The sequence below is a fragment of the Vitis vinifera genome, chromosome 8 (genome assembly GCF_030704535.1).
Source record: "Vitis vinifera cultivar Pinot Noir 40024 chromosome 8, ASM3070453v1".
NCBI lineage: Eukaryota > Viridiplantae > Streptophyta > Magnoliopsida > Vitales > Vitaceae > Vitis > Vitis vinifera.
Window position 1 is genome coordinate 19,040,268 of NC_081812.1, and position 24,097 is coordinate 19,064,364.

Below are 24,097 nucleotides of genomic sequence, written 5' to 3' on the forward strand. Positions count from 1 at the left end.
CTCGCGTATCAGGTGGGCCGCGTTGCTGCTAGATGGATGGACACGCGATTCTCAACACACAAGGGGTTCTTGATTCAGTGGTTGTACCTGCAAAAAGGCATCCGGACAGGGTGTCCGGATGCACCCTCCGATGATGTTGTTAGCCATGGTAAGAGAATAAGATATATGAGGCAGTTGGCCTTTTACTAGGTATCAAGAGGTTACCAGGAGATCATCCCTTTCTTCTTCGTGTGAAGTCATATATATACAGCTTCAGGGGTACTGTTCCTCTCATTAATGGTGGGGAGATATTTTCTGTTGTGATGATGACAATAGGTGTTAGTAGGAGCACTATCATCCTACGAATGGCTGTCAGAGACCATGGTAGGTGATGCGGCTGTCAGAGATCGTGGGAAGCGATTATGTAGAATGATCGTGGGAAGTGACTTGCTGTCACTTCCTCTTGTCTTCTCATTCTGCAGGTGATGGGATGTGGGCCATGGCTGCTTGTTGTGATTGCGTGTAAGACTCGCTTTACTTTAATTGACCATCCAGACGATTTATATCCGGATGGATCATGCTGAATATCCGGATGTGTTTGTGGAGACTATCCGGGTGTCTACGCTCTGCCAGCGTCGTTTGCTCTTCCTTGGATAGGAGAAGCTGAAACGTTGTTTGTCTTTCCTTGGGGGGTTCCGGATAGGATAGTCGCACCATACGTATCTGTAGGGGAATCCGGATGATGATGGTCCGGCTGACAGCACGTGCCACGCGTCACCATGAGCCGCGTGCCACGTGTTTCCCAAGGGGAGGGGTCCCTACAACCATGATCACTTTAGAGGTCCATCAACACCGTGTGAGTAGGAGCTAGAAGGAGATAAGCAAACAATTCCATCAAGGTTAATCTATTACTTGAAAAAGAATTTATACAAATTTATAAAAAAAATGAACCCAATCAAGGGAAAAAATTCATAAAATCATTCCTCTCCATTAAAGTCTACAAATAAAAAATAATAATAATAATAATAATAATCACAATTTCATAGTGTTGGAATTGGATTTGAGTGTCTAAATGGTTTGACTCGATCTGAATTAATAAAATAAAATATGATAGGAACAGATTTTAAGAGTTAAAACTGTTGAAAAATTATCACTATATAATCATTAAAAAAAAGTTATCTTGCTCACTTTCTTTCTCTAAGAAAATGTAAAATAACACGTTCCTTTAAGAAAAATCTCTTTTTTAAGTTTTTTCTTTTTATTTGTGTTTATATAAACAAAAGTTAAGACATTTATGATATGAAAATAAAATGGTTCTCATTTTTTATAGTTCAATTCACGACTTGGGATAGAGAATTCATCAGTGAAACAATCAATTTAGATTTTAAGCATTTCAAATATATTCTAAAATCTTATTTCTATCACATAAAAAAATCATAAATAAGAGCCATATAAAAAATTCGATAAGAAAAGTTACTTCCCATATTTTGTAAGATGAAAACGAAAGCAACAAATAAAAATAAAAAACATGAAACAGGATTTAGGAGAAAGTTCAGAAGCTAATGACATTTACAACAAAATAAAATAAAATATAAAATAGACAAACCCATCGGAAGAGACCGTGACTGTTAAAATTTAATAATAAGCTTGTCCATGAAACAGGACAAAAACAAAAGGAAGTGAAGTAATATTAGCAATGCAAGCTGTCGTTTTTGTTCATATTAAACATATAGAAGATTAAATCCACACGGAACCGTAGAGAAAGGTCACAGAACCCGTGAATATCACCGTTAAGAGTTGTAAGCTAACTAACATCACCGCGCACATGTTAGGATATAGAATTTTGTAATTTGAAGTTTGAACTGGGTTGGGAGGCAGACCGCATGGTTTGAATGGAGAATAAAATAAAATAAAGTTCCAATTCCAAACAGAAAAGTAAGAGGCCAGGCAGTGATGAGTGGAAGTCATTTGGACTGTCTGGATCTAATACAAAAATATAACCCTCAATGTTCATATCACGGCATTATCTTTCTTTTTAATGTCAAATCTTCATGCATTTCAGCTCAGCCAATTCAGGAATCAGGGGAAGGTATGGAGAGACTTTATAAAATCTCAGGAAGAGCTACCAAACCTACCGAAGGATTCTTAAAAGTCTAAGCCACACGCCAAACCAATACCACAAAATCTACTGACTTTTATATCATGGTACAATTTTTCAGATCTCTCCAAATGTGTCCATGGCATAAAAATTGTCAACTAGTAATAGGAGTTGGATTGAAATCGGAAGACCCAGTAAAATTGGACACCAACAGACGGTTCAATCCATCAAGAATGATTAATAACAGAGATTACTAGGTCCAGCCCAGTTTGTAGTTGGAGTCGCCTACTTGGGTCCCGGCTCAAGTCTTCCAATGTGACAAGAGCAGGCCCAATAAGAGCTTAACACACCGGAAAGAAGGCGGAAAAGCCCGAACTGCCACTGCAGGGAATAAAAGAGGATGAAGCCCAATCTCAACTTTTTTCACTGCCTTAACTCCTAAAGGTGCCGTGGGAAAAGGAAACACCGGCGATGCCCACACGGCGTTGTTCTTGTAGCCGGAAGCGACCAAGGAACGGAGAAAAAAATATATGCTGTTTTACGTGGGAGATGAAAAAATTAAAGAATTTTTACTTATTTATTCTTATCTTTTTCATCGGAAACGAAGAAGAGGGCCCAACTAGTGTTGTCATCAATCATCATTTGTGCGTAAAGGAAACAAAGAATCTGAAAGGGGTTCTTCAGTTCATCTACTTATAAAAACAGCATGTGGTATTTTAGCTTCTGCATTTTCCGCCCTGGGCCCCGGACCATACGATGTGAATTAAGGAGTTGAATTTCCGAGGCTCACTTCAGAAGTTCACTCACTGAGACTAATCCTGTGCTCACAGAATCTCGACCCATATCTCGACCTGTGTCCCATGGGTCCATATGGAAATAGTTCACTTTGAGAAGGTCCAATATATACATACAGAGAAAGAGAGAGAGAGAGAGAGAGAGATTTATCATATTTAAATTATTTCCATACCCCATGGGGTGGAAATTGGCATGCGTGATCCAAAAGATGCGTGGGCTTGGTGACTGGACGTCAGAGTCCAATCCAAAACTTGTCTGCGGACACACAGAAACGAAAGCTTGATAGACATCAATCTTTTTCCTCTCAACCAAATTTTCATTTTTCTAACATCTTTTTGACCATCCTAGTGTCAATTGTAGCTTCTCCTTCACGACTAACAGATAAGAGGACGAGTAATTTGGAGCATGTGAGTAGCTGAGGTGATGCTCCAGCACCGACCTTAAAGTTGTTTTGGCCCTTGCTTGACTACTAGTATAAACTAGGGCCAACAGCATTTGAATTATGAAAACATGGTAATTTTTTAAAATAGACATTTCCCCACTCATGTCTAAAAGAATTAAAGAAATGCCATGTTCGAATTTCTATGTCTGTACTTACCTAATATTTGCTGAGGAGATGCTTGACAGAAAATACAAAAAGCTACACTTCTATTGAATAAAAAATACCCAACATCGAAAGAAAGTCATGGTAGTACAAAAGGAGGAACAGGGTCTCCATTGCCATACTGATATTTCTTTTTGACAAAGGAGACCACAATGGTAGTACTGGTACCACAAAAGAGAGAAAACAAGCACACATGTCATACAGTTTTTTTCTTACCCGCACGACTATTTATTGATGAGGCAGAGATGACAAGGCGCAAAGCAAAGCAAAAAAAATCAATGAGAAGTGGGTTGTAAAGATGTGCTTCTTTTGTTTTTTACTTCTCATCCTGTTTCAAAAGCTTCACTCCCCAACAAAACATCTAATCGCATTAGGAAGCAATTCCCAATAAAGATTTGAAATAACTCCACATTATCCCCAAGCAGACCTCACATACTGATACTACACCATTTGATTAGGCCTTTACTTCTCACTCCCCACATTTTCAATCCCCCAAAGAATGAGGGCTACTCACGAGGGACAAGCCTACTTTAAACCTTGATATCTTCTAGGTCTAATTGTCATTTACTAATAATACAAATGCAGATCACAGGTAGCATCATGGCCACTTTCTATCTCAACCGCTGAAATAGTCTCCTCTGGGAAAAAACGTTACTGATTTGTATACTTAATGTGGAAGAAAAGCCCCCATGAGAGAGATGCAAGCTTTATTGATTTGTGGTGTATGATAAACGTTATTTCATGTCGACACATCCTAATAGTAATTGAAAGGCCAGATTCAAAGTTTAAACAGTTGGTTCAGCTTCTAGGTCAACATCATAATGTTAATCAAAATTAACAATACATACAGGGTTGGCGACTGGTTAATAATGACACTACCACAAAATTCCTACTGTGGGGCTTGGATTATTGTCGTGTGAATTCAACATGAACGGACGGAAATCCCAGTGTCATTTCAACTCCAAATGAAGTGACTGAAAGGACCCATGCAATTATGCATGATGATTTCATTAATGACGTTTGCATCTTGTAAAAAGGTTGACCAATACTTCCGGAGTTACATCCATAGTTTGAAAATTTTTCCAACGTCAGATAAATGAACTGAACCTACCTGAGTTTTAGTCATTTATCTTGAGTCAGACCATCTCAACAATGTTAAAAGAAAAGAAACGAAATTGATGTGTGTTTATGAAAGGCAGTGCAGTCTATTCAGCATACGTTTCTGGGTTTCTCAGTCTTCCATAGTCTATGCAGAAATAATGGTGGACGTTGTACTAACACTACCTTTTATATTGTCTTGTTTTGATCCCAAGTCAATAGGAACAGAAACTATGGTGCTTTCTTCCTTCGCCTGTCGCTGGACTAAGCACCCGCCATTTGACTAAGCATACTTCTAAATGTATTGATGGCAACAGGTAATGGTAAAGAGTAAAAATTCAGTCCAGGATTCATGCAAATCCTCTTCTCTAAATCAATAGATTAACCAATTATAAACGATTTAAAATTCAACACTACTATCAGACAACTTACCAATACAAAGGAAGAAAAAGGGAATCTCTACCTAAATGCACCAAAACATGGACATGTTAGATATCATGACTACATGTCCAAACAATTTTAATTGGATTTGATAGATTTTAGATTTTTACTTAATCTCTCACTTTTCTCAACGGACATACTGACATCTTGAGATCTTAGCACAAGGGCATGATGTTCATGATCCGATATTGATATAATGAATAAATGGAGGAAGCACAAAGGCTGTGAGAAGGGAAGATGAAGACTATCCTGAAAAGCATTTAAAAACAGAAAAGGTATGGGAAAAAGCATTTACAGAATGCGAAAAAGGAGTCAGAGAACTCGTGTAAAGCATGTAACAGTTGGGATAGGGGTGGAAAACAGCTGTCAGCGATGGCAGTCCAGAGGTTTACTTGCTGACCTTGGGTAAATCCCTTCAGGAGCCTCAGAGATATAGAGGGAGAGAAAAAGCGTGAGGGCTCTCTCTTGCTTGCTCTTTTTTCTGTATGGAGCTTCTCTGTTTGATTGGTTTTGAAGTTGATGAGGACAGCCATGAAAGTGACTTGAGATATATACTGTGGAATATATATATAGTACCCTTGTCACATGAGGATATGCGAGAAAGGCAAAGAGGGTAGGAGTGGGCAGTGGGTGGGGTCCATGTGCAGTGTTGTAGGTCGTAACTGCATTGTTTTGGGGGTTTTCATTGTGGGAGTGACTGATCGCAGCAGCCTTATACTGCTATTTATACGAGCCATTTGCACCACCTTCCCCATACCCTGAGGCCTGAACCCCTCCCCTCTTTCACACGCAAAATGAAGCAAAATTCCTGGGTGTTTATTATCTTCACTCTCTTTCTTTTTCTTCTCTACTCCTACTCAGGATCTGCGCGTCTCCTTGCAACAAAACAAGGTACTAACCCCAGGTTTCTTTTCTGATCATCCTGCCTTTTCCCCCTTCCCTGTCATCCATTTTGACGAATCTTTAATGATTTTACGGGATTTACAGATGAGCAGGTGGTGATGGGTGAGTGGATGACTCATGCAGGTACATCAAAAGGGGAGGATGTGCTGAATGTGAGAATATTTTGCTCAGAATTGTGCTCTTCTTTCTTATTATTGAACATATATTTTTTTTCTTTTGTATCTTTTTCTGATTGTTGTTCCTCCGCTACTTTTTTCTCATTTGGGTGCTTTTCTATCTTTTGAGCAGCTGATGGGGTTGGAAAAATGTCATGAGAATGATGAAGAATGTCTGAAGAGAAGGATGGTGGCAGAGGCTCACTTGGATTACATTTATACCCAACATCATAAGCCTTAAGATTTCTGTACAGAGGACACGAACTTCAGTTCCACGGCTTCTTTGAATTGGAACTTACATATGAAAGTTACTGCTAAATAAATTGGTGTATGTATGAACATATAGATATATAAAATTACAGTAAGATGAGACTTGGAAGTGTTACACTCTGTTGTCCTATTTGATGTTAATATTAATATGTAAGAATTTTCCCCCGCCGGATGGAAACTTATAGCCTCGGGCAAAGGGTGAATGACTTGGGGGCGGAAACTCGGAGGAAGTTTGTGCACTGAAGTTGTGATCCCTCTGTCGTTCATGCTTGTTTGTTACAATTCAAGTCTACAAAACACTGTAGGCACCCGATAATTAGGGATCAACTTCCAAGTTATTTCAAGTTCCAATGGGAAATTATCGTTTTTGTTATTTTCACTGAAATTTTCACTAGTTCAGAACGCTTTGTACCAGCATGGCAATTTTTTTTCCCTTTCTTTCTCTTTTATTTTTTAAGATTTGTTCAAGTTTATTTGAAGGAATAAGCACCCACACGGCTACACTTCACTTTAAATCCACTAAGCCACCTTCCAAGGGATTGTTAAGGTTTTTCTAAGTGATAATCTTAAGGATTCAAGCAGAGTAACAATGGCAGAAAAAACAGACAATTTTATATTCTCACTAGTAAAACAATAATAGCAATTTCAAAACCAAAGAAAAATGATCAAATGTTGCTTTCTGGTGCATGAGCTTCCATCATGTCTAACTACCCATTCATCAAATGATCAAATGATCAAATGTTGCCAACAAACATTTCCCAACAAAACAACCCATTCATCAAGAGCTAAAGGAAGCAAGCAACTGCAAAAACCCTTCACACTTGATAAATAACCTTCCATCCAATTGCACTGAGGCTTTAGTTCTATTATATACTTGTATCAACATCCAGTGAGAACCCGTGAGAAGACATGATTTTGATGTAAAATGAGCAGAAAAACAGACATAATGCAAGAAAGAGCAACATGAAAACCCATAGAGATGCACGATATGCCCCAACACTGGGTGACAATTCTGAAAACTAGCCATCCATCGCTACGCCTCATTAATTTGGACAGGTAATGATAGTGAGAACTTGTCACCTATCTGGAAACGTTTTTTTTTTTTGTTTTGATAAGTATTGTCACCTATCTGGAAACTCGTCCATAACATTAAGTAAAAGTATGCCACATACCAACTGAACAACAAATTAAAGCTGCCAATTACACAAATTAGCAGCTAGTACAATGAGGTTGCCAAGTTTTCCAGGCAAGAACTTTGGCAAAGCAATAAAACCTTGAAACCACCTTGCCCCATGAAATGCAAAACCCATACTTCTCAAGGGATTGCTCTGCATGGATCATTCTTCCGAGTTTACAAATGTGTCAAAGTTAAAAATTAACACCAACAGAAAAGTAAGATCAATGCAACACCAATTCATCAAATGCCATAAGACCAATCAAGAATAATTTTGTTCTCAAAAACCAGTTAAGTAAAATAATAGTGTCCACTCTTGTTTCAGACACAGCGTACTCCAAGAAAAACAATGGTCCAATAAACAATTCTAAAACCTCCAAAACAAGACAACTGCAAACTCCATTACTATTTGAGTATTATTACAATGGCATGGCTTCTGCCCATTTTGAAGCTGAATGAAGATGGGCTGCAGTGATTCTCTTTATGATGCTAGATCAAAATGCACAAATCATGCAATAACCCGCTTCAACAATGTGAAAAATAAAAAAACAAACATAAAGGAACATCACATGAATCACATTAGACAAGAAATAGGTGCAAACCAACTGGCATTTATATATTCTTTCAAAATATAAATTCAAAATTTTTTTTTTTGGAGATCAAGAACAAGTAGGCAGCTCTAGCGCCATTTCAAAGCACAGGTGAATTAGCATGAAAGGACCATGCACATAAAAGCTATTAGTAAACCTGGCTTTTTCTCTGTTGGCCTCGACCCAATGCACCTGCATTATGGTGGTTTCATTTTTACCTTAAGCATTATGGATCTTTTTCCTGCCAAAATAAATAAGACCATAAATCATCCATCAGAATGAGCCATAGAATTTCCAAAGCAGCAATATTTGGTTCACAAGAAAAGAGGGAAAGAAAAAGGTGAAGGGATGTGTGTCAGGAAAGGGTTCAGTGAGAGAAAAAGCAGCAATAAAATGGCCCAGTTTAGCTAGCACTAAAGCTATATGATAGAATACCGGACAAAATCCCCACCCCACACTTCAAGCATTGCAAAGATAAGGAATGAGGATGGAGACACACCATTTGTACAGGTCTCATCCAGAAGGCAAATGTCAAGAGTGTCATCAGGTTAGGCATATCAAAAAGCCCCCAATTAGTTGCACATGTAAGAAATCTTAAAGGTCAGACTTGCAGACATCTTTTCAGTGTATCCTGTTTAAAGAAAGAGTCTTACCACTTTAATATCACAAGCCAGTCCCAAATCATGAACAGAACTTTCTGTTATACAATCAGCATGCACGATAGGACCCTGATTTTTAGTTCCTAGCTCACCACCTTGGGACGGAACAGTCATCTTCACAGCTCCTCTGAACATCCATTTATCCATTTCTTGACTATAAAAATCTTCAAACACTTCACCACACAAAACACATACACACTGATTTTCATCTGCAGGAACCATCTGCTCACTCGTCTCCAAAGGTTTCCCAGACTCTCCTGCCGGACTAGTGGACTTAGCTTCAGTTGGAAATCCTGCAACTTCGGCTATCCATTCACCTGAGTTTACAAACCAACTCCTTGATGCTCTATTTAGACCATTTGGCTCAGACTTTTTCAAAGCATGCCACTCCAAATGTCTATCAAGTCGTTCTCTAAGTTTAAGCCGAAGGCCACATATGCTGCACTGATGTGGAAGGTCATCAAAGAGTTCACTTATAACTGATGGATGTGACTCCCGAATTATATCTGACTTAAACTCAAATCCTATGAGGTTTTTTACCTCCACTGAGGTGGATTGTGTTACAGCAACAGAGGCTTTAGCAGCAGGCTCAGTGTGAGAAACCGCATCCATAGTAGATGAAAGAGGAACAGAAGATGCAACTGAAACTGAGGAAACTGGTATGGGACTAATGGTAGAAATGCCTGCACTCTGGTTCTGAAGCCGAGCAGGCATCTGAGTTGGCACATGAGTTGATGACTCTGTTTTTGATGCAGATATCAAGCCCTTAGCAACTAAGGAGCTTAAGAGATTAGCAATGGGGTTTGATGCATTACTCGTAACATTTGAAGATTGTGGTAATCCACTGCCTGCAAGAGAAGAAGGCGGTGGGGGACCAGGTGGCAATGGCGGCCGCTCTACCTTTCTCTGAGAAAGATTTGAGGCGGATTTGCTATCATGGGAGGGACCTGATAGAGATGCTGTTGCAACCCTAGGTCCTGAGGATGTGAACTGGGCAGGAGGAGGTCCGCTCGGTAAAGGAGGCTGAATAACAGACTGTAGCACTGCCCCTGTATCCTGAAAACTCGTTTTAGGAATGCTACCAGAAACAGAACTGTTAGATAGTATCCCACTCTTCATAACTGCGGCCAACAAATTACTTGTGCTCAACTTTCCTGTACTTTCTGCAGCAGGATAATTTGAATGCTCTAACACAGGATTCTCTATTGTTGAGGGAGCTTCAAAGATTGAGGTTTGAGGTAGTGATGTTTTCTGCGCTTGACCAGAAGGTTCAGGCTGCAAGGGGTCTGGCTGTAGCTGTGGTGAAAAGGGAGCATGGTGCCTTATTGGAACAGATGGCACTGCAGGAGATAAACTCTGCAAATTATGGGGAAGCAATTTTTGCAAGTCACCTAGCTGCGCCTTCTGAATTAGTTTAGGCAAAGCGTCAAGAGTAAATTGCTTATGAGACCCTATGTTGAACTGTCCTGAAAATTGAGAGGCTTTTATATCAGGGAGCGGCAAAGAATGAACTGGTAGATGGTCTGGCTGGTGCATTGGTGACTGTCCAGATGGTGATGCAGCTCCTACAGACTGAAGCCGTTGTTGTCCAACAGTGCCAGTAGTAGACCCTGAACTAGCATTTGTCAAAAACCCAAAACCTGATGCTCCAGCATGAGATGACCCCATCAGTGGTCTAAGGCCTGTCCTCGCCAGAGAAGAACTTGCACTTGTTGACAACCCACTGACAGTAGGGTAGCCTTCTGAATGACCTAAAATAAGTGTACTGGTGCCTGAATGTTTCAGTCCATCTGTAGAATGTGGCTCCTGTAATGGCCACAGTGATGACATCCTGTGCCCAAAAGCTCCCTGTTCTCTCTGTTCTGAGGACATTGAATCAGTGGAAGTTTCTCTGTCAACACTTGACCCAACATCATATATGCTTTGTGGTTTCTGAAGCTGGTTTTCAAAATCCTACACATAGCATATGTAAGTTAGTTAAAATACTGAATGAAATTTTCAAAAAGTCAAGATATGTTCATCATTACTATGATTAACATTTTGTAGCATTTTCAATTAAGGATAGGTGCTGCACTTGGTCATAACAATAAGCTGTTACCCCATGCCAATCACACCAAGAGAGGCCTGGGAGGGGTGACTTGGATAGAGTCTTGACCTCCATGTTTTTTACATGAAGTGGCAACTCTCAAGATTCATATCTATGCATTTTCATTTGGTAGCTTGAGACTTTCACCATTCACCCAGCAATGGCCAATGTCCCAATCAAATCCTAACAACATTGATGACCCTAGTGAAGTAGACAAATCAACATGTTCAAGTCGCCAGTGATGTTTATCTTCAGACACAGAATCTTGTGCACCTAGTTATCAAGAAACAACAGGTCAAACACTCCCATTTTACTCTAAGCAAGTGTGATGTGATACCCTGTACACCCTGTATTGATAGCTGGAGTTATCTTTTGTCAAATCATTAACAAGCAATATGGAGCAGTATTAAGCATCCATAAAGAATTCAAGGATAAGTGACTCTAATTTTATGATTTTAATCTTTGCCTCCATTTAATTTACTTTTATTGAAACAATGAGGCGGGGACTAGAAGCTCAGTTTTTAGGATTTATTTTAGTAAGCCTACCAATTTCTCGGAATCATCAGGAGTCCAACGATCTTTCTTTGAGTGATTGGCTGCACTATGCTCTGTCATTTTAGAGTTCATGTCGTCCCACATGTATTCCTCTTCCTCAGAGTTCTTCCAGCTCCTAGACATCCCAGAATTGCTTCTATTTACAGTACTCTGTGTAGGCTGTAGATGTGCATCAGCATTTGCAGATCTGGGTGCTGGGTAATTTGGAAATCCATGCTTGATATCAAAACCATTTCTTTGGCTGGAAAATGTCTCCACAACCCTACCACCAGCTTTATACCAAGGTTTGTCATGTCCTTGCTCGCTGGGTCTACCAATTCCCAAGCCAGGATTCCTTGAAAGATCAGTACCATATTCATAATCTCCATATGGTGCACCAATTTTCTTCTCGACCAGCTCACCTATTGCTTCTCTGTGAGAATGCTGGATGCTCTGAAAATTACCCCAATGAGAAATTTTAGGGAGACATTAAGAACATGAAAAACAAGAAGTCAAATGAAATATAAGCACCTTAGCCGGAAGATCATCCCATGGCCTTCCAGCATTGATACCGGCTGTTCTGTCTAACCTATCCGCATCCTCAGTGGAGTTGACCATGGTCCCAGTAACATCATTGGCTGCTCCTTTTGTCTTTATCCGAGAAAGCCAGGCATAAAAAACATAAATACTAGATCAGTATCTTTAAAGTTTGTATTGATGATTAATCAGAAATAAAGAAACTGAAATTAGTCTTTTCACAGAAACTTCTTAGACTAAGTAGAACCATCCATCTTCAATGGGCTCAGGCAAGCAACAGTTTATACAAAACATACAATAGAGAGAGGCCCTGCTGCAAATTTAAGGCACACACTCATTCATTTACAAACTATAAATCAATTTGCCAGCTACAGATCAACAAAATAGAGGTTCACCAAAATGGATATTTAAAACCAACCCATCAATTGGCCCCTTTCATATGCATACCCTGATCTATGATTTGGAGAATTACATTCCAACAAGGAAAACAAGTCTACTAGGATGGACCATCAAGATGCTTGAAATCTAATAACAAAGAAAAGAGAGACCAAAGATGTAAATTTTCAACTTTTCGTCTAAACTTTTCCCATTGAAATCATCAAATAGACAATCATTCAACTAGTCCACGCCAAAGATCTATTGAGTTTGCAGCAAAAGGGCTTTGTTTTGGGCAAACATCCCCTTGAGGATGATGGCTCAAAACACAAAAAGCCCTAACCCACCATGCAGTTTTAGTTCAAGACCAAAAAGTGTGCTCAGGGCCTCATCTATTGAGGTGCCTCTCTCCAACACATCCAGATGTAGTAGCTGAGGACAAATAATTGTCTGCCATCCTCGTTGAGGAGTAAAATGCCCCCCACAAATAGAGCACTCTTTTCCTCTCTTAATGAAACTGTGGCAACCAATACTTCACCATTTAGGCATAATCTTCACAGCATGACTTTCAGATGACCTAGCAAGTGCAATATTTTCTTTTTCAATAAAATCATACAGTCAACGTGTATGATATGATATGGTGGTTTGAGCATATTGAACCCAGCACCATAGTCAGTTCAAAAACCTTCTATTTAACATAAGAAAACAATCATCAGGTTATTGAGTATGTGCACCAGAAAATAATGTTAAACACATTTAAATAAGAAATATTTAGAGCATCGATATTGGCATATTGCAGAGCAGTTTTTATTGCTTCCATCACTTTCCGGTGCTTGGATTTTATCATTGACTCAACAAACAGCTCTGCCACCCTTTTTTTTTTCTTTTTTGATAGCTAACACTGCTCAGCCACTAATATTGCTCAATATGATTCTACACCATTGTAAATCATCACTCACCCTGCTCGACTGCTGAAGACGTTGCCGTGCCTCTAAATACTTTGGATTTACATGAATACTGTGTGGTGGCCGTTGTGACTGAGAATCAGACCTAGATGTTGCAATTCCTGGAGATGACCCATTGATGGCTGGAGGGAAGCCAAGTTCTTTCTCGATCATCTGAAGTGGTGCAAGAGGGAACACTCCTTTCCACGTTCCAAAAAGATGCCGCATACCAGGATGTATAGAAGGATCAACTTGTCTATATGCCTTGCAGAATACCTAGAGTAAAAAAAGGTAGGTTACAAACCAAAGTGAGATATTAGTGGAATCAGGAAATAGCAGATAAACAAAGCAAAGATGCATTGCAATGATATCTACTCATATTTGCCTATTTGGTAGTCAGCAGGTAAATGATTGGTTGATAAATGCATGGAAATAGCATGAAGTATGTACCAACGTGGGGAGTTCATAAAGTCTATGTCTCACTAGTCGGTATGACAAAATAACAACAGCATAAAATATGCATTATTTATCATAGGGACACATCAAGTAATTATAGACCACACATGGAATAAAATTCTAACCTCAGGCAGTCTGGCAGCAAAATATTTGATATAATCTCTTCCAATATTCTTCACAATGCTATCTAAAAGATAGAGAGATGGCAGCTTTTGCTCACTAGGAACCTGCAAAGTATTTGTATGATGAGCTACGATATGTCACCGCCAAATTTCTTCAAACAAATAGAGGACATAAAACTGCAAGCCCAGAAGCAGTTGCCAGAAAACAAAGAAAGTAGAGTGTTGCAACCAGTAGATCTTTCAAACCTTTTAGAAGAGTATATAAATTGAAAGCAGATCAAGAAAATAGTAAAACATCGGAAATGATCTACTTTTAGTTAAGCAGAACCTTAGAGCAAATAACAAAAAATGAAAACAAACAAAGGTTTTGTTTTCATTAGAACTGAAGATCACATATAGCATGCCCTATCATGCACCAACCAACATATGAAGATTCATCACAATAAAGACAAGTGAGTCCTACATTGCAATCCTAAAATGAAGTTATCTTTCTGTTACCTTCTATAATAACCAATGTTTTTCATATATTCCACATGTTTCCATATTTTTCTTACAAAGATCAGCTATTTCATCAGCATTTCACATCAAAAGAATAGAAGTCCACCTTCTAGTGAAAATTTTCACATAACGTTAATAAGTACTCAAACCTCTCTAGCATTTTAAAATATCATCCTCAAGTTCAAGCAAATCTTGGAAGCTATCCCTGAACCAATTTAGTGATGATTCTCACTTCTAGGAGTGAACAAACATAAGAAAATTTATCAATCACAGACACTTCAGAAGGTATTGACTTCAGCTTCTCATGCACTTAAAGTCGGCTACAGACCTGGTCAGTCACATGGAAGTAGTAGATTACTTCCAGCCAAAATAAAAGAAACCTGACAATTTTCATGCACAATCATGCCTCCCAAATATTGGAAATATATATATATATATAAATCTAGCATAACAATTTCAAATTGAGAAGAGACGAAGGAGTTTTCCACTCTCTCCAATAACTTTGAGAGTAGAAAGTGAACTACATGAACTATGATTACACAAACAACTCATATAGCAAAAATGTCACAATCAAAATCAAATCAACTGCTGTGCTTATCATCCACTCTCAATTTCTCGCCGAGTATCACAATTTAATCAAAACCATAGCTGAGCCTATTCAGAGGAAATCAAGAAATAAAAAATAAGAGAACAAGCTAACATTCCACCAGTAACAAACAAATAGGAAGAAAAATACTAGAACAGGCACATTCCACTTGGAGCAGAGTCTGCCATTGTCTTGTCCCATTACCTAGGCTAGTTGTGATGATTCTGCACTCTTGAGGATATACTTCTTATTATCTTATTGTATTTTAAAAAAAAATTGAAAATCAGCACTCAGCTGGACAAAAGCAAAGACAAAATGGATTCATCTGATTCTATCATAGTTCAAGACCTGCTATGAACTAGAAACTACAAGCCAATGACAACTCTCTTCAAATCCAATATAAAGAATGTGCTTGCAAGGCTGCTTAACATCCATGCTAATCCTGTGTTGCATAGTCAATACAAAAGTATGTCTTCCATGTTTCCTGCTACAGTATACTGACCAACCATTATCAGTTGCTGCTCAGCTGATAACTGAATTAGCACAAGCAAGAGATGTGAAGTTATCTGACACATACCATAGCCAATTGCAAGCAACTAAAAAGTGCTTCCTCAGTTGGAATAAGTTGCACGAAGGGAAAGCTGTGAATGGATGAAGGCAGAGAGTGAAAGACACACAGAAGCCCACAAATTCTTGTGATGACAAAACCAAATGGTGCAAAACGCTGGCCAAAGCACTAATATTTAACTTTTGCTCTGGTTTGTCATGTAATGCTTTTTAATCAGGCATGATTGCACTCTTTATTTATTATTAATGCATCCATCTGTTAGTGCTCATTGTCTCCTCACAACTGATTCATTGACATCACATCAAGATTATGGACATGGATTCAAGCGCATGGTTAGTTGAAATTATCTCTTTCAATTTAAAAACAACAACTCGATGAATACATAGCTACCAAAACCATTCCCATCCCCACCAAAATTACAAGGACATAGAAACTCCAGCATCTTTATGAACATTAGAAATCCATAACAGTAACATACTAGAAGGGGCCCGTGAATTGATCTGAAAAACAGAGATAATTCATTAATCCCAGCAGCATTTACAATTTAGGCTCGCTATTTCACCAAAAAAAATTGGGTAAAAGGCACAGATCATAACACTATTTAAACTTCGGAAAAAAAAATATAAATAAATAAAAGTTTTTTTTTTTGTCTTTTTTTTTTTTTTTTTTTTTTGGCTATCGCATTTTTTCCTTACAAATAGCCATAGATATCATCGAATTGAACACACAAACAGCCAGACAGTATAAACCGGAATCACCTCGAGAATGTTAGTGCAGACAGTTGCAGCTATGGCCTTGGCAGCATGTAGGTTCTCCCCTGCAATTATCGTCAAATTGGTAATGATCGGTTTTGAATTGAATGTCAGCTCCGCGAGTGCAGTCTTGTACTGAGTCACAAGCTCTTGATGCTGCTGCTGATAAAGTCCGCGACCCAAATCATCCCTGTCTACATCTCTTTCATTAGTTTTAAGCCTCGACGCCGCCGGAGCCGCTCCGGGTCGTTGAGGAAACGGCCGGCCGTTAGGGTTCGGACCGCGCTCGGCTTCTTCGGCCAATCGAGGTTTCTTGAAGCCCGGCTCTCTCGATCTATCAAAGGATCTACGAGAACTTTCCATTTCCATAACCACAAAAAAGAAAAGAAAAAGATCAAATCCTAACCCTAACCCAAATTGTTCTCGTTACATTACATGGAAACAAACAAAATTAAAAAAACAAAAACAATATCATAGTAGAAATTGACAACAGTAAGTAGTTCACTCAAACAGTAAATGGAAATTAGAAACCCTAGAAATAAGAACCCTAACCCTAGTAGGTATATACATAGAGAATTGATGGGAAAATGAGATAAAGCAAACTCCAAACTCGACAGTTTTGAGTGTTGGAACGATGGGATAAGATTGGAAAGAAGAGTGCAGTGCTGGAGTCGAGAAGCAAAATAAGGGGGTCTTTTCTGTTTGGCCCTTGGTTTCACTGCTGCTCAGTTGCCTATTATTTATTATCGGATGCATCGCATATGTGTGTGAGCGCGCTTTGGACCGTCAGCACGGAATCACGAGGGAGGTCGACAAGCGGAAGGGCCCGTCTCCTGGGCTAGGGTTGGCCCTCATACGGTGTGCCAATTGGGTTGACCCAGGCGGGATTGGGCTGACTATTTTAGGCAAATGTTGGGTTGGGATTGGGTTTGGTTAGATTTCAATTTGGACTCTCATCAACGCAAAAGTGTATGTAAACAAGGAAGATGAATAGCTTCTATTAATGGAAAATTTTATTTTTGCCATTGCAATTAAAATGAAAAGAAAAATAAAGAAAAAGTCAATTAAATTTTTGTGATATAAATGCAATATTTTGAAAGTGAGATAATGCAATTAAATAATATTTAACTATATTTAGAAAACATTAAATATAAATAGATCGATAGAGAGTAGATTATTAGTTGATTGAAATTAGGATGATATTTCCTATCAACTTGGGATAAAACACAAAAAAAATAAAAAAATAAAATATTTACCATTACATAATTATTTTAAAATCGGGGTGATAAAAATAATAAAAACGTGATTAGGTCTTTTAAAATGTAAGTGTAATATTATATATATATATATATATATATATATATATATATATATATATATATATAACGGGATTTGTACAAAGTAGTACTGCAACTTGGACGGATAGTTCAACTTTACCCAGCCTAACTCGATGTTTGGATGGGCTGGGTTGCCCTTTTATACTTTAGGTTGGGTTTGGGTTGATTTTCCAACCTGATGTAAATTTGCAGTTTACATACATTTTGAGTTGCACCCAAATTTGGAAACACCCACGCAACAAGTATAACCCGAATTCAACTCAAGTTTAATAATTTGAGCTTGAATCGAAAGCTGGGTTGGGCCATTCTTCAAGTTGATGTATTTCAAGTTACGGTTGGGCTTGGGTTTGTCCTCAACCCTGCCCAACCCCCTAATACAAAGATACTCTTTTAATAAATAAAATGAGAAAAATATGGTATAATATCAATTCAGACCATTTAAATTCATATATAGATGAATATAAGTTATATAAATTTAAATATTAAATTATTTATTAAGTTTTTGAAACTCAAAACTAAGTTAAATTTGAGTTTATATTAAAAATTTTAAAGCCTTAAAATCATTTGGACTAAATTGTCAATATTTGATCCAGAGGCTTATTAATCCCTCCAACTTACAGCCCAATAGTTCAAAAATTGGGCCGGCCCACGATCAGCATCATCACCTAGCTGAATTCACGCTGTGTGCCGCCTTAGGGTTTGGTATTGCCTGCAGCTGTTTACACTTTACACAAAAGCTTTCAATCATTCCTTCTCCAAACGCTTCCTTTCGGTCTGAAGTCCAAGGTACTTTTCCAATCTCTATTCTCAATTCAATCAATCGACTTCTTGATTAGATACAAACATTCGGATGCTGAGAAAACGCAAGAAAAGTTTGAATCATAGCTTTTTCACCATTTAGGGCTCGAGAATACAGAATTTGCACTCTGCCTAAAACCACATGACTCTCTGGATTAGTCGAGGTTTATTTTTTTCTTTTTCAAAAATTTTATTTGTTTTGGGTTGTTGGCTGCAAAGAAAGTGAGAGAGATATAATAGTAGTCAAAATGTTGTTTTCCTTTATTGTTCTTTGTATTCTTGGTACTGAAACAGAGGGTCAGATTTCATCCAGTTGGAGTATAAATTGGGAATGCTGTTGCTGGATTTTTTATTTCTAGGGTGTCAATTTGAAAATCAAACCTGTTTGGATCACAGCTCATACTGAAATTTTTTGTTAGATAAACGGGCTCTGCTATTTGGGAATGGTTTCTTTTATATAAAAGTTAGATACAGAGAAAATATGAAAATAAGGAACTAAGATTTTGATTTGTAAAATCTTCACATACCATGATTCCGGAATACACAACAATGCCACTTTATTGAAAATTCTCTTTTTCTTTCTTTCTATTTCCTCTTTTCTTTTTTGGAAGCAAAAGATGAGATATAACATAGGAATGAAAATATTGTTTTTTCTCGTTTTGCTATTTTCTTGGGAACCAAACAGAAGGCTAGGGTTTCTCTTAACTTATCGGTGTTATTGTTGAAAATTTTGAATTTTAGGATTTCATTCTGGACTACAACTCAAGCTAGAATTCTTATAAAATTGATTATCTGGGAACGTTGCCTTGTGCAGTATATATATATATAATTTGGCTTGGATAAAAATGGTACCTACCATGTTGCCAATGAATCCCATTGTAATTGGACGCCTTTGGAAGAGAGAAAGAGCAAGTACAAAAAAGTAAAAACCCTTATCTTAAAAAAAGAAAAAGAAATAAATAAAATGTATTTAATTTAACCAGTCATAACATAAATAATAAAAGGATGAATTTATTATGATCTTCAAGGTGAATATATTAATGATTGTTGTAGTTTAATAATAAAATATGAAATATGAGGGTAAATAAGTGATATAATATGGGTACTTTGGGGAGAAAAAGGTCTGCACACTCTTCATACTTTTATGTATAGGTAATTAATTAATAATGATTATAAGAGTTAAATAATAAAGATGTGAAACATGAGGGTGATGGTTGGGCATTGTCATAGCTTAGTTGGTTTTCACTAAACCAGAGAATCATGGTAGTTCAAAATATCTGTTGCACAACTATCATTTGAAAATACAGCATATAAAAAAAAATGCTTAAAATGCTTCTTTTTTAATATTTCTGTGTTTCAGTTGGGATTTTTTAAGCCTTCTTTGTTGTAGTGCTGCATGCAGTGGTATACATGGGTTACCCTTTGGTATGTCATACACTGATATACAACATATGGCACTTTAGAATCTGCTGAATTATGTTCATTGTAATATACAATCATTATGATTATAATGTATAATCAGATAATCTAAGTCAACTTCAGAATAATGATTAATGCTCTGTTTTGGCCCTTTGCAATAGCAGAGTGTTTTAGAGTTGCAGTATTATTATTGAATGTTGAATGCATTGACTGCATGTCACTTAGCTCAGAAGCAGTCTTGAGCAACACCTTGTGCAGAGACCTTTGTGTTTTATGCCGTTCACATCTATGATTTTAGAAGTAATCCTTCAGAACTGCAGGAGTGCATAAATTGTCAATATGATAGTTATCCAGTCTATTTTTCTTGTTGCAGTTAATCATGTTGAAGATAAAAACTCCCAAATCAGGAAAAGCTAAACGAGAGATTGAAAAACGGGCCCCCAAACTTGTGAGTGTTCCACAATTTGCTTTGACGTTCTTGAAATTTCATTCTGCATTTGTTTAGCAAAAATGAACTAGTGTATTCTTTTTCCTTTTCCTTAAAATATGTATTGTTCAGGTTGAAAGTGGGAAGAAAACTCTGATACTTCAAGGTACAAAGACTAGCAATGTATTGAATGCTGTGTTGACTGAAATTTATCATCTTAAGAAGGATAGTGCTGTGAGATATACGCGGAAGAATGAAAACATCAGACCATTTGAGAGCGGTGGTGAAACTTCTTTAGAGTTCTTTTCTCTCAAAACTGATTGTAGCATCTTTGTGGTAAGCAGAAACCTATGCAGCTTTAGAACCTTTTTTTTCCTGTTTTCTGTTGAATGTATTGTTTTGAGTTTGTTGCATTTTAAAGACAAGGATTGTCAACAGAGGGTGTTCAAATGGCTGTCAGTTGTTGTCTCATGACAACTGATCAAACTTATATGCTTAATACCAAGTCTTTGGATGGAGTTATCCCGTCCAAAGGGGATGGAACCTATTTTGCTTCTTATGCCTGCTGCTAGTGTCTATTTGCATAGATGTACATATTTGAATTTATATTTACTACACATGGAATGCATGTTGTTGAGAGTGAAAAATACTGATTAGCTTTGACAGCTATTTCTTAACTTCTGTTTTAAAGCTTGTTAGAAAATTTTAGAACTGATTAAATGATGAGCATCATAAATTCCAAAAGATGCAATGATATCTGGTATTTTATCACATTATCACACAATTTTTTCCACAACCTGACCTTTAAAAATAATAATAAAAGAATAAATAAAAAGTCAAGTTATACATGAAAGGGGTTGATTTTCCCTTCTCAATGTGTAAAGACATATAGTTGATGGAATGGCATTTTAACAAAAGAAAAAAAGAAAAAGAAAAAGAATTTCCCCCTCTTCTGCATTATTGTAATTTCTCCATATTCTGCAGTCAAACTGGTTGAAGAATGAGATGAAATGTTGTAGTGTATCTTTTGTTCTGATTTCACTTTTAAGATCAGAATATGGTCTCACATGCACATTCTTGCACATTATGGATTCATCTTCCCCCCTTGAAATACTAGTAGAATCTCCTTACAAAATAATTGGAGTAGATTCTGAGAAATTCTTATTAGGGTTCTTTTGTTTACTCTGGATTTTTTTAATGTAAATATCTTAATATACTTCTATGGCTTCTGTTTTGTAGTTTGGTTCTCATTCAAAGAAGCGGCCCGATAATCTTGTTATTGGGCGAACTTACGATCATCACATATATGATCTCGTAGAGGTTGGTGTTGAAAATTTTAAAAGCATGGAGTCATTCACATATGATAAGAAACTATCTCCAAAAGTTGGTTCAAAGCCTTTCATTGCTTTTATTGGAGAAGGATTTGAGAGTGTAGATGAGCTGAAACATTTGAAGGAAGTTCTGCTTGATCTGCTACGAGGAGAGGTGAATTTCTTCTGCTCTGTCTGTTCCTTTGATTTGAATTAAGAATTGTTTTAACAGAAACAAGATTTGATTGATGCAGGTTGTGGAAAATTTAAATCTTGCTGGTCTAGATCATGCTTATATTTGTACAGCTGTGTCTTCAAATAGGGTATTCTTTACTCACTGTGCAATGCGGCTGAAAAAGTCTGGGACAATAGTACCTAGGATGGAACTGGTAGAAGTCGGTCCTTCCATGGATTTGGTAGTCCGACGGCATCGCCTCCCTAACGACAGCGTAAGGAAAGAAGCTATGAAAACAGCCAAGGAACAGCCCAAAAAGAAGGTTGAATGACTTAAACTTTAATTTTACCATCGACATATTTTTCCCCCCTCAATGTAAATAAAATCACATATCTTGTAATGATGAATAATGTTTGTTGCTCACAGGTGAAAAATGTTAGCCAAGATGTAATACAAGGAAAAGTTGGGAAGATATATGTTCCAGACCAACAGGTAGAGAAGAATAGAACTAGTATATTTTTAAGCTGTCAAACCCTTTTTTTAATATTTAAAATGTTCACTGATTTCTCTAATTTTTTCATGGGCCATGTGTTGTCATTGGTGGGGATGCAGCTATATCCCTCGCAGACATCATTTTCTGTTATATTTTTTCTTGAGTCTATTTTAATGACTTTTGGCTGCATTTAGGTTGGAAGCGTGGCTCTACCTTACAAAGCAAAGGGACTAAAACGAGAGCGTCGTGAAGCTAAGATGAAACATGAGACAAATGATCGAGCACCAAAGAAACAGAAGGAAAATTCTGAGTAACTCTGTTTGGCTCTCTACCAAAAGATACAGATTTTGAGAAACTCTGTTCAATCTGTCAACTCCAAGGATATTCATGTCCACGTTTCTCATTGCTCAGATCCCTTTTACCTCTTTTTGACTGCTTGAAATTCAGGCATTTTGTCTAGAGACCAACCGCATTTGCTGCCTTCTGTTTTATTTGGTTTAGATGCTGAATTATCTGTCTTAGTATCATCCATTACTGTATTGTAAATCAATTTAAACAACAGGTTTTGATGTTTTTTTTTAATGATCATGATCACTGAGTCTCTTAACCAACTATTCATTTCTCATAAAAGTCTGGTTCCTCCACTGAGTGTGCTGATTTTACCATGTTGGATGAGAACACCATTTTGATAAGGTCAGGACTGAAGTAATGGAGATAAGCTTTTAGTCTGTCTCATTACATCTGAGTGAAAATTCTAAAGGTTCACTCAGTGGTTTCTTTTAGTTGCAGATCCATTCTTTGCCCCTTGACTACCACTAGCTACTAAATAGAATCTAGATTTCAGTTTTATTTTTTTCTTTGTTCTGAAAAATGAATATTAACCTAAAATCCAATGCCGCTATTAGAGATGGGATTACAGCATAGATCACAACTCAATGTTGCTCCAATGGATGGGGTACATTGTGGCTGAGATTTTGCTATTGCTCTTTGAACTATTTTTACATAAGGTAATTAGCCACCTTTATGACTTCTGAGGGTAGCCTGGAAGGTATCGTTAGAGAGAATCTAATCTAGAGACTAGGGTTAGGGTTACACCTCAAGTGAGTCAAGCTAGTTCACAAGTTAAATCCAATTTCGATGAACCATAACATGATTGCTACATAGATTAGACATGGTATCTGCAAAAAGCAAATGGCATTGTGAATATTATACAAATCCACTCATACAGGACAGGATCCACTCATTCAGGGCTTGATGCTTCCAACCAAAAATATTTGGACCATCAATTCATCCAATTCTGCAGAAATAACCAAAAGTAAATTAGCTTATTGACCCCTGAGGCAACTTGAGGAGCCATACCAAAAACCAAATATGTGTCTAAAAGATCCTAAGCTATCCAGACCCACAGTCAATCAAATGACCATATTAGAAAGGATGGCGAAAAGATATCAAGTGACATTCACAAATAGGACAGCCATTAGCCAGATTGTTGTGATATACATAAAGGGGATAGATAAGACAAGGTTCATGTGCCTTACTTCTCTTCGAGTCTTATGATTCAGAAATTAGCAAAGAGACTATTACATGTATCTTGAATTCTATGCAATGACAACCCCCTTCCCCAACACCCACCAATCCTGTCTTTGTTCTCTTCCAGCTCAGCTATGAGTGGAGGCGATGCCCAATCGGTGTGTGAGCACCATTAGTTTTATCCCCAGTTGAAAATTTTATATTGCAGGCTTTCTGGATAGAAGTTATAGAACCACAAGTAATTTCTCACTCAGAAATCAACAGTTTTTTCATGTTCTTCATCACAGGTTCATTGTGTTTGTTTTGTCTTGTTCCCTATAGACAGAAAACTCTAATTTAATCATCTGTGTCAATGGAAATAGTCATCAACATGACAAGCCACAT

At 37.5% G+C, this 24,097-nt stretch overlaps 3 protein-coding genes across 4 annotated transcripts; 2 read left to right on the forward strand and 1 right to left on the reverse strand.

Annotated features, from left to right (window-relative positions):
• The first annotated feature begins 5,606 nt into the window (after positions 1-5,606).
• Positions 5,607-6,458, forward strand: LOC100853778 (putative phytosulfokines 6). Its single transcript, XM_003632705.4, has 3 exons — positions 5,607-5,906; positions 6,003-6,070; positions 6,207-6,458. Exons 1-3 carry the CDS (start codon positions 5,810-5,812, stop codon positions 6,312-6,314), a joined length of 273 nt encoding a protein of 90 aa, XP_003632753.1. The 5' UTR covers positions 5,607-5,809; the 3' UTR covers positions 6,315-6,458.
• A 1,650-nt stretch (positions 6,459-8,108) lies between these two features.
• LOC100251089 (polyadenylation and cleavage factor homolog 4) lies at positions 8,109-16,988 on the reverse strand. Of its 2 annotated transcripts, XM_010655739.3 has the most exons (7): positions 16,231-16,988; positions 13,824-13,925; positions 13,258-13,518; positions 11,918-12,037; positions 11,399-11,839; positions 8,761-10,719; positions 8,109-8,348 (listed from the first exon to the last, which is right to left on the reverse strand). In XM_010655739.3, exons 1-7 carry the CDS (start codon positions 16,591-16,593, stop codon positions 8,334-8,336), a joined length of 3,261 nt encoding a protein of 1,086 aa, XP_010654041.1. In that variant the 5' UTR covers positions 16,594-16,988; the 3' UTR covers positions 8,109-8,333. The 2 variants fall into 2 exon arrangements, with proteins under 2 accessions (XP_010654041.1, XP_059595171.1); XM_059739188.1 differs by lacking the exon at positions 8,109-8,348 and having other exon boundaries at positions 8,497-10,719; positions 16,231-16,980.
• Positions 16,989-18,198: 1,210 nt separating this feature from the next.
• On the forward strand, positions 18,199-22,794 carry LOC100252891 (ribosome production factor 2 homolog). The gene is made up of 7 exons (XM_002283477.4): positions 18,199-18,347; positions 20,152-20,226; positions 20,338-20,541; positions 21,445-21,690; positions 21,770-22,012; positions 22,117-22,182; positions 22,378-22,794. Exons 2-7 carry the CDS (start codon positions 20,158-20,160, stop codon positions 22,495-22,497), a joined length of 948 nt encoding a protein of 315 aa, XP_002283513.1. The 5' UTR covers positions 18,199-18,347; positions 20,152-20,157; the 3' UTR covers positions 22,498-22,794.
• Positions 22,795-24,097: the final 1,303 nt, after the last annotated feature.

Excerpts from the sequence above, each read along its gene's own strand:
- LOC100853778 (XM_003632705.4), top strand. The coding sequence starts at position 5,810 with ATGAAGCAAAATTCCTGGGTGTTTATTATCTTCACTCTCTTTCTTTTT. Across the intron at positions 5,907-6,002 it reads TCTCCTTGCAACAAAACAAG|ATGAGCAGGTGGTGATGGGT; the intron begins GTACTAACCCCA and ends CGGGATTTACAG. Across the intron at positions 6,071-6,206 it reads AAGGGGAGGATGTGCTGAAT|CTGATGGGGTTGGAAAAATG; the intron begins GTGAGAATATTT and ends TCTTTTGAGCAG.
- LOC100252891 (XM_002283477.4), top strand. The coding sequence starts at position 20,158 with ATGTTGAAGATAAAAACTCCCAAATCAGGAAAAGCTAAACGAGAGATT. Across the intron at positions 22,013-22,116 it reads AGGAACAGCCCAAAAAGAAG|GTGAAAAATGTTAGCCAAGA; the intron begins GTTGAATGACTT and ends TGTTGCTCACAG. Across the intron at positions 22,183-22,377 it reads TATATGTTCCAGACCAACAG|GTTGGAAGCGTGGCTCTACC; the intron begins GTAGAGAAGAAT and ends GGCTGCATTTAG.
- LOC100251089 (XM_059739188.1), bottom strand. The coding sequence starts at position 16,593 with ATGGAAATGGAAAGTTCTCGTAGATCCTTTGATAGATCGAGAGAGCCG. Across the intron at positions 13,926-16,230 it reads TCTGCACTAACATTCTCGAG|GTTCCTAGTGAGCAAAAGCT; the intron begins GTGATTCCGGTT and ends AATACTTTGCAG. Across the intron at positions 11,840-11,917 it reads GGGATGATCTTCCGGCTAAG|AGCATCCAGCATTCTCACAG; the intron begins GTGCTTATATTT and ends GGTAATTTTCAG.